The sequence below is a fragment of the Portunus trituberculatus genome, chromosome 38 (assembly GCF_017591435.1).
Source record: "Portunus trituberculatus isolate SZX2019 chromosome 38, ASM1759143v1, whole genome shotgun sequence".
NCBI classification, from domain to species: Eukaryota; Metazoa; Arthropoda; class Malacostraca; order Decapoda; family Portunidae; genus Portunus; species Portunus trituberculatus.
This window is the reverse complement of record NC_059292.1, coordinates 21,987,282-21,997,485: the sequence shown is the minus strand read 5'-3', so window position 1 is coordinate 21,997,485 and position 10,204 is coordinate 21,987,282. Positions and strand designations below refer to the sequence as shown.

Genomic DNA, 10,204 nt, shown 5'->3' with positions numbered 1-10,204 from the left:
TTCTTTCCATTATTCTGACACTAATATTTTGAATTGCAAATAAAGTAAATGGCATCAAAGTATATGGAGTAAACAACATACCTATGGAATGGATAAATTGGTCAAATAAAAATGCATATGCACTGGTAATGGTAATGCGAAATATTGCTCTAGCCTCCTACTATTTTACAATTTTTTTCTCTCTCTCACACACTTTGTTCAAAATAAATAAGTGAAACAAAAATACTCTTTTGCTTGGTTCACAATAAATGAAGTAATGAAATATTAGTTCCGTGTAAGCCACAATAACATACATATCATACTATATACGTGTGTGTGTGTGTGTGTGTGTGTGTGTGTGTGAGAGAGAGAGAGAGAGAGAGAGAGAGAGAGAGAGAGAGAGAGAGAGAGAGAAAGAGAGAGGATGAGTCATGACTCATGACGCGTGGTGCGGGCCGGGCCGACACGTCTGACAGTGTTACAAACGTCTAGTGAAGATGGTCTTGTTTCCATAATCTTATTCGCTTTATCTCTTTTCTATTATACAAAAACAACTTCTATACTACTAAATTATAGCTTCCTCTTACCATACATGAGACTCAAACTCTAATACCTATGAGAGGAATGCAATGTCGACTAAATAAAATAAAAACATAGTGGTTTCATTGTTTTCCTTTATAAATATGATATAAATAACCAAATTCTTATTAGAAAGATATAAATTACTAAAAGAAAGGTTATTAGAACACAAAAAAATAATTTCAAAGAAATACGAATCACGGGAACTTTATGGTGCCTGTTTAAAAAGAGCGCTTCCAGAAGGCGTACAGCAGTTTTCAGGTTAATAAGCGAACAATTTTGCAAGATGTGTCACCATTGTCGTCGTCTGTCTTCGATTCTGTTACTTGACTTGGTGTGTGCGGCCTGAAGAAGCTTGTTATCGATTGCTGTTTTTTTCTGTTGTTGTTTTTCTGGCACTGTCCCCAAGAAACCGTCCCGCGCGCTCGCCTCGATTCCCGGCTTCCCCTTCACAGCTCCTCCACTCAGCTGATTTGATGTCACATCAAATGAGAAAAATATGGTAAATAATTTTGTTTTTGCGCAGGGGTTCCTTAAGACATGTCATGTATTTTAAGGGTTACGCAAGGGTAAAAAGATTGAGAAACGCTGTCTTATTCGTTACCATGCAAATACTCTCTCTCTCTCTCTCTCTCTCTCTCTCTCTCTGACCAATAGCGTGGCTTCATATATATGGCGTCAAATCAGCTGGGTGGAGGAGCTGCGAAGTGGGAGCCGGGAATCAAGGCGAGCGCGCGGGACGGTTTCTCGAGGACAGTGCCTTTTTTTTTTTTTTTTTTTTTTTTTTTTTTTTGAGAACCTCATAGCACGTCATTTTTTCCAGGCCCCTTCTGATGACGGTGGTGCTTCTTTCAATATTTGGGTCATTTTATTCGAGAATTTTCATTGATTGCGCCAACAAGTCCATACACTCAGACAAGTTGGCTGCTGTAAGGGCTCCCTCCAGTGTATATGTTTTCCTTGCTCTCTTGGGCGTATCACTGCTAGCTGGAGATGCAGAAGGGTGCTTATGAGCCATGGTAAACAATGGGCACGAGAGAAGGAGATGTTGCCACAACCACGTGTAGGTAAACAATGAGGCTGCTTGGCGCGCAATTCTTAATTAACTAAATCGCCGTGTGAATTTAGTCATTTTATGTCTTTGTAAGTTTATTAATAAAAAGCATTAATAAGCATAATAGAAATGTGTTTAGTGCAAAATGTATACGTACAGTGAAAGATTATTTTATTTTGAACACATCCTTCAAAGTCTAGTGGTGGAAGCGGTGGTGGCGATGGTGGTGGTAGTGGTAGTGGTGTGAGGACGCCCCTGAAGCCTCGCCCTGGAGGGCGAGGCTGTTCAACCAAGGGACGAAGTGGATGTGCTGGGAGTCATGCTCATGAGGATCACGTGGCTGTTTGATGTAAAGGGGCTGGAGGTACTGTACAAAGCTCAGGTCCGCTCTTTTATACTAAAAAAAAGTCTAGGGAGTTGGGTATTTATTCCTTACTTTATACGATTTTTACTTTATACGGCCCCTTCTGGAACGCATCTACCGTATAAATCAAGGACTACCTGTATTAAATCAACACTGTTCTGTCTCTATAGGTTTTTGGTAATGTTTCTTGTTTGTTGCAGAGTGAAGCAGGTCAGGCATTAGTGTGTCAAGGATGTCCTGGGAAGGAGCTATGCTTGTCTCAAGGTGAATGCGTCATACATTTGGACATTTTGAAACACTCTGCACAAGAGATATATGATAAATGCCTCATTACACCTTAAGGCTCAGCCATAGCTATTTATCCTGGCAAAGAAATTTATAGTGCAGCAAGCAGTCATTACCTAGTCAAAAATTATTCATATAACATTTTTGAGCCTGCCTCTTACAGTGATGCTGAAGATAGCAGCTCCTCTAACAATTGAGGTACTGCAGCTCAGATAAATAATGTTTGGCTTCTGACAGTAATGGTACACAATATCATGTCAAAAAATTTTTTTTGTATATTACTGACTACTCTAAGGTATTGACTGGTCCTGTGTGTTGTGTTGCAGGCAGCCAGCCAGATCCAGAACAGCAGGTGATTGACACCAGGCTGGGTGCCATCAGACACAAGGTGCTGGTCCTGTCTGGCAAGGGAGGTGTAGGTGAGACACACTGGATGACTGGACTCTTATGTGCCCTACCCCCAAAATTCTCTCTCTCTCTCTCTCTCTCTCTCTCTCTCTCTCTCTCTCTCTCTCTCTCTCTCTCTCTCTCTCTCTCTCTCTCTCTGTTTAATATAACATTATATTTTCTTATTCATATATTTTACTGAAGTTTACTATGAGTCCTGAGATCCAACATATAATTTTCTGTAGCATTTGCTGGGATGATAGCATGAACAGTTGAGAGTACTATATAGGATACACAGTGAAGTCTTCCATGCTTAAATAATATAGTATCAGCCTTATTCTCTATCCAGGAAAGTCCACCATGGCTGTATTATTGGCACAAATGCTAGCAGGGGAGGGCCAGCGTGTGGGTCTTCTGGATGTGGATGTGTGTGGGCCCAGCATCCCTCACCTGCTAGGAGTGGAAGATCAGCCTGTCTTGGACTCACAGTGGGGATGGCAGCCTGTGGTGTGAGTCTTGGGACCATATTCTGAAATACTTCTGTGCTGTGCTTTCACTGTTTTCAGAAATCTAATTTAAGTTGGACTTTATGGTTCTTTTGACAAACTAAAAGAATTTCTACTTTATTGACAAGAAACAGTCTTGAAACCTGGCTTATCATCTCCATGACCTTTAAGAATAGTTGTGGTTAGGGAGCAAAGCTTTTCTGATTACAGGCCTGCCTTTATGTTTTGACAGGACAGTAAATGCTGACTAAAATCCACTCAAAACCTGGGTTATCATCTTGATGTGATTGGTATTACTATGTCAAATTTATATATTTGCCTTGACTGATGTCACAGATTCATTTCCTGGGGATGTCCCTCTGTCCAGTTTATACCATACAATCTTTAGATGAATATAACTGTTTTCATGATATTCCAAAGATGTGCTATGTATTTGAGCGTTACAAGTTTGATTATCCATGTAAAGTGTGGCATACTTCTTAACACATCTTATAGCCTATTTGTGTGCTGTCTTGATTTTTATCATAGTGGAAACTTCTTCCTCTTAGCAGTAAAAATCATAACATATTTGATATAAAAATTTGTTTTGATAAGGAAGTATATACAGTTCATCTCCCTTATTGTTGCATCTACATCTAGGTCACCTCTTGGAAAGATTAAGACCCTATCAGTGGGATCCCTGCTGAGCTCCCAGTCCCAGGCCGTGGTGTGGAAGGGTCCTCGCAAGACAGCACTTATAAGGCGCATGATTAAGGTGTGTGGCACAAGACACTCATGCCCACTGTTGGTCTGAGTTTATTTTTTTTTATTTATTTATTTTTTATTACATTATCTTCTGATATTAATCTATCCCTGTTTTCTCAGTTTTATAGCTGTTACTTTTCTGATGGCTTACATTGGGATATGGGGAGTAAGGTATGGAAGGATTCAGCTCTGAGGAGTGTGAATAGCAACCAGTGGTGAGCGATGACTGATAATTAAGGATTCAGAAAACAAAGTGTCTATATTCCATGTTTATAATCAATTATGACCAAATGGAATGAAGGTAAAATACTTGCATTCATGCTCTTGTGAAGAAAGAAACAGAAAAGTTCAGCTTATATATATATATATATATATATATATATATATATATATATATATATATATATATATATATATATATATATATATATATATATATATAATTCCTTCAGTACCACTTCATAATATGCAGGAAGAAAAATATCCAAAAGAAGGGGACATTTTAGAAATCTAAGTAAAGTTTTCCATTATGGATAAGACAACTTCATCTGAGAAGTGATGTACTTGGCCCTGTAACCTAGCTGTTCTGGGTACAAATCATTGCAATATTACAACATTCTGTCCATGCACTAAATTCTTCACTTCAGCACTGACATCATTTATCGATCTACATCCTTAGCCTGATGAGTGAAAATCTCTATAAGTACCAGCTACATAGAAATTATTTCATTATGCCTACTAGACATTCCATATTGGAATTCACAAGCATAATGTAATAGTACCTATCATGTAGGACACAGGAATAATGTAGTAGTACCAGAGCTGGGTGCATTACTGGATATCGGGTAGTCCTTTACCACTCCTCCAGACCTTGAAATGCAGATAGTCCGTACCTGTACTTCTGTACCTAAAATTTTTACCCTTGGTCCAGTACCACACCTCCAGACCGTACCCAGACTATTAAAGTGTGCCTGAAAAATCTAGTCTGCACCTCAAAAAATTAGACAAAATACAAGGCAGTAATATATCAGAGCTCCATATATATATATATATATATATATATATATATATATATATATATATATATATATATATATATATATATATATATACACACAGTAAGTCCTCGTTATGCGTTCCTGGAAACCTTAAATGTAAATTAAATTTACTGTATACTGAACCCATTATAACATGTAATAATAGGGAATGCGTTCCAGCATGTCAAAAGTCACCCCTACAGAAATGAAAATATACATGAAAATATTCATAAAAAAAAAAAATGTAAAGTACTGCGCAAAAGAAATAAACAGAAAACGTTTTTATTTACCTTTCACTCGCCATGTATTCTATCAGATGATGTCCCTCCCAAGGCTAAGGGACAGTAGGGATTTTAGCCCCTACTCATCTTCCGCTGAGTGGACAGACGAGGATAAGATGTCGTCTGCACTGTCGAAAGCAGATGTGGAAGGGCCAGCTGTAGCAGGGTCGGCATGTTTCACTGGTTTGAAAAAAGAGGATATGGAGGAAGGGCCAGCTGTAGCAGGGTCGGCAGGTGTGACAGGGACAGTATGTCTCACTGGCTTGAAGAACGAGTAGATGGAGGACTGTTTGGTACAGTGGAACCATGCGTGCTTTGGGGTCCGAGGGGTCTCCAAGCGCACGGGTTCAAATCCTGTCCACGGTCCGAGTGTAGGTTGGGCTTCCTCACTCGGGGCAACGGTTTCCTAGCGGGTGGGCTTTGAGATAGGAGGTACCACAAAAAGTATCCCCTTTAGCCCATAAATTCCCGTGAAAAGCCAACATGGTGTAAATAAAAAAGAATTGATTTCTTGATAAATTTTGACACTTCTCTACGTCATGAGCCACTTTGCTACTCCTGGCAGGATTTGGGTCACGTTCCTTCAGGGTTTCCAGAGCTTTTTCGATACCACCGAGACATTCTCTAAGAGTTTTGATGTCCAGGCCACGCACAGGTTCTTCCTCGTCTCCCTCTTTTTCTGTCTCCTGTGATGCTTTGTCTTGTTCTATAAGTTCATCATTTGAGAGAGATTCAGCATGGCTTTACAAAAGATCTTGAACGTCATCATCATCAACTTCATCGAAGCCAGCCCTATGGCAGAGATTTATTATGTCTTTTCTGATCGCACCGATGTCGTCTTCAGTGAAGCCTGGAAAGTCATGAGCGCATTCTGGCCATACTTTATTCCAAGCCAAGTTCGTGGTAGACGTCTTCACTTCGTCCCAAGATGACTTGATGTTATCTAAGGTGTGCTTGATGTTATACGACTTCCACCATTCTCTGATAGTGGGTTTGCCAGGCCCATTTGTGCCCTTTATCAGTTGCTGCATGGTTTGCCACTGGTAGTAGGCTTTAATTGTTTGCCATGATTATCATGAATATATTTGTGCTTATGATAGACCCTTTAATATTCCATTTATTCATCTAATTAGTAATGCATGTAAGTAATATGTAATGCAGTTAAAAAAAAAGGGGGAGAGGGGAAGAGATAACAGGCTCCAAGGGTGGTCAAGTTAAAGTCAGTACTGTGAGTGGCGGGGAGGTGTGGCGTGGATGACGTCACCACCCTTGGTCCCCCTCGCTGGGCCCTCTGGGATGACATGAGCGGATACTGTATCTGTGAATTTTTCTTACTGTATATCGAATCAAGGGTAGTAATTTCCAAATACCATAAGTGTGAATTTACCGGATAAAGAACTACCGTATAACGAGGACTTATTGTATATATTTATATATATATATATATATATATATATATATATATATATATATATATATATATATATATATATATATATATATATATATTAGGGTTTCCTGTTTTCGGGATTTTATGGCATCCCGGGATTCCGGGAAAAATCCAGACTTTTCCCGGGATCCCGGGATTTCCCGTAGCAGATAATGTGCTCTATTATAATTCGTAAGTGAACCTCAGTTGGACTTTTTTTTTTTTTTTTTTTTTTTTAGTAACGAGCGACTCTTAGAGTATAAAAAAAAGACAGAGAAACTACGTAACTACTTACCGTGTGAAAGTATGAAGAAAGTATTTTAAATGACATGGAGTTTCCTTATATGTATAGAATATGAATATTTGCATATTACCATATCCATATAGAAGCTTGGCCAGTGGCACTGACCACCTCCACTGACCCCATCAAGCTACCATGTTCCACAATATTGTAATTTGTAAACAACACAGAAAATGAAACTATGGAATATCTTTTGCATATATTCAATAACATGGGTAAAATAATTAGGACATCATATTCCAAAAACTAATATATGAATAAATAAATAAATGAAAACACTGAAAGTTCCGAAATGCCCTGAATTTAAAGAAAAGTAGATATTATCTGGTATTTTCCCATTAAATTCAAATAAAGCTCAAGAAAATGAAAATTCCGTAATGCACATACCAAATTATAAGAAGAATATTTTGAATTTAGGCCTAACTCTCCAGACGTGGCAAACAAAAAAGAGGGGAGTGGGAATTTAAGCACTCAATGCTAGAGTATGGAATGACCTGTTAAAAAAAAAAAAAATCAGACAGCTGCAAATGCAGTCATACACCCTAAGAATTGTTCTTGAAATAACTTTTCAAAAAGCACAAACAGTCAATACTGTGATCACTGAGCTTTGATCTTAGTTTGGTAATAAAAAGACCAGCTGCTGAAAAAGCCCTTTCCGATTCAACAGACGTTGGTGGTACAGAGTTGAGAGCCTGGAACAATTTCTCTAAATTCTGTGTTCTGTCCCCAGTTGCCTCAAATACACTAAATTCCTTCGCAATGTAGTTACACTCATTTCTTTTTTTACTTTGTGTCTGAATCTGATCTATGGCTGCCTGGAGTTTATCAGTGAGTGAATTTTGTTGATTTACAGATGTTTCCACATTATCACTAGTTGTAGTTTCTTCATCACTTACTTGGAACAGTCTTCCTAACAACTGTTTAGCTGACTCCACGATGGCAGACTTACGGGGTAATGCTAATCTTTCCTCACAGTTGTTATAAGCCTTCCCACAATGCAGGTATTTCATAAGGCCTACGAGAACCGCACTCCTCCTTTCATTTATTCTGTTGTTGAGAGAATTTTGCAGTTTCATCGAAAATGATGACTGTTGTTCATTCAGTTCTTTCAACATGAATGAAAACACACCTTCAGCAGTAAGAATAGTTGTACCTCTGCATCCCATCCTCTCTGCCCCTAGTTTTACTGGTTGCAGTGCTGTTACTAAGTCATTGAGCACTTTTAATTCCCCATTTGTGATGTTCATTTCCATATTACAGTCAATCATAGCTTTAGCAACTGAGTTTTTTACTTTCAGGAATCGCTCTAGCATGTCTAGCAAGCTGTTCCACCTTGTCTTAGAGTCGAGCTTTAGCATCAGTTCTTTGCCATATTCACTAACAACATACCTCTGCAGCTTCTCATTTCTTGTGGGTGATTTCCTGAACATCTTCACAATTTTTCTGACTTTGTTGATTGTGACAGACAAATCAATGTTCCCTTCTTCATCATCTTCCAGATCCTCTAACCTAATATTTTCCAAATCCTCATCTGATACCACCTCAATCATACCACTGAACTCTTCTTCCTCTTGCACAGCTTCCACATCATCTGCTTCCTCTTCTTGGAGATAGGTAACATTTCTCCTTTCCAAACTAACTAAGTTATCATTTGTTTTCTTGTAGAGAACATCGCAAACAGCAAGATGTATTCCATGAGCATAACACATATGATGACAGGTCTTAATCAGTTTGCCAAACTTAACCATGACACTGGCTCCATCAGTTACACATGCAACTACATCTCTTTCCAAGTTTACCTGAAAATCGGCTAACTTATTCTCAACTACCTCAACAGCAGTCTCTGCTGGTAGTGAACCTGTGATTCTAACCATTCCTAAATTCCAAAAGGTGTCACTAGTATGTAAATTTATGTTCATGTACCTCTTGTTTTTTAGTGAAGTATACTCATCAAGAGATAATCCAAACCTAACCCCAACATGTCTCCTTTTGTTAATATCAAATATCACCCTTTCTTTTGCAACGTTGTACTGCTTATGTACAAGATCCATAACAAGAGTTGGACTTTGAGGCAATTTGTATCCCCTTGCAAGCATTGATGTCTTTATGAACTCACTCTTGGCGATGGCATTTATGGAAAATCCATCTACTGCAGCTAGCTTCCCAACGATTTCTTCTTTCGTCTCCTCCTTCTTCAAAAAACCAGTCATTTTCCTTTGCACAGAACTCCTTTTCACCTCACTCGCATCTTTATGAGGAGACTTGTCTGAAGGACGTTTGAGATTTTCTGTTTTTTCAATTGAGTGTTTGCTCTTGAGGTGACGAATCATACCACTAGTAGACCATCCTCTGCACTTTATAACTGCAAGACACTTTCTACATCGCGATGATTCTTCACATTTAAGTTTTTCAAAATATTTCCAAGCATAAGACTCAGTACTGGTTGTTGCTTCTGCCTCGTCTGCCATTTTAATGGTTATGTAGAGTCAGATACGTAATTCAGTAAATCACCTGAAGAAGAAAAAAAAAAAACATTCTCTATAATCACTATAAGGATGATGTTCATGTCACATAATCATATCCATGATACAGACCCCATATTTGTAGTCTGTAACACGAAAACTCAATAAAGAACTCACATTCAAAGACACAGATATGACGAATAGGCGACTTATTTTTTGTTTTGTTTTGTTTTACACTATTATTTATTTACTGGCTCAGCCACCGAAGTAGAATTATGGTTAGAACAAAGAAATTATTATGATAGCAATTAGCATGAAGCAGGCCACACCAACTCCTTTCACATTACAAAATTAACACACGTTACACAGTACACACCTTTACACAGGGATGGAACAGAATAGACTAAGCTCACTCACTGCCAGAAGTGTACGAGAACAGTACGTGTCGGGCCGACAGTCCGACACGTACTGTTCTCGTACAGCTGATTTAGCCCATCGCTGTCTCGCTCCCAAGTCCTAACCCAGGCATCTCTCTCTCTCTCTCTCTCTCTCTCTCTCTCTCTCTCTCTCTCTCTCATACATTTTCGTATTTTGTAGCCGACATAAGAGAAAAAAAAGTATCCCGGGATTTCCGGGATTTCGTAAATTTCGGGAAGGAAAAAAACATTTATGGCCGGGATCCCGGAAGGAAACCCTATATATATATATATATATATATATATATATATATATATATATATATATATATATATATATATATATATATATACAGGCAACCCCCGCTTAACGAAGGGGT

At 38.5% G+C, this 10,204-nt stretch overlaps 2 protein-coding genes across 5 annotated transcripts in view; one reads left to right on the top strand and one right to left on the bottom strand.

Moving 5' to 3' along the window:
* The window catches only part of LOC123514693 (cytosolic Fe-S cluster assembly factor NUBP2 homolog), a 44,623-nt gene that overhangs the window by 15,461 nt on the left and 18,958 nt on the right, over positions 1 to 10,204 (top strand). For 2 of the 4 annotated variants that reach the window (XM_045272746.1, XM_045272747.1), the window contains exons 3-6: positions 2,177 to 2,240; positions 2,588 to 2,680; positions 2,998 to 3,157; positions 3,794 to 3,908. In XM_045272746.1, coding sequence (XP_045128681.1) covers positions 2,177 to 2,240; positions 2,588 to 2,680; positions 2,998 to 3,157; positions 3,794 to 3,908 — 432 coding nt within the window. Of the gene's footprint in view, positions 1 to 1,828; positions 1,977 to 2,176; positions 2,241 to 2,587; positions 2,681 to 2,997; positions 3,158 to 3,793; positions 3,909 to 10,204 lie in introns of those variants that run through there. The other 2 variants (XM_045272748.1, XM_045272749.1) reach the window with 2 other exon arrangements.
* Positions 7,073 to 9,968, bottom strand: LOC123514690. Its single transcript, XM_045272744.1, has 2 exons — positions 9,785 to 9,968; positions 7,073 to 9,457 (listed from the first exon to the last, which is right to left on the bottom strand). The coding sequence occupies exon 2, from the start codon at positions 9,412 to 9,414 to the stop codon at positions 7,489 to 7,491; it is 1,926 nt and encodes a 641-aa protein (XP_045128679.1). The 5' UTR covers positions 9,415 to 9,457; positions 9,785 to 9,968; the 3' UTR covers positions 7,073 to 7,488.

Coding starts and splice junctions, on each gene's coding strand:
- LOC123514690 (XM_045272744.1), bottom strand. CDS start 9,414: ATGGCAGACGAGGCAGAAGCAACAACCAGTACTGAGTCTTATGCTTGG.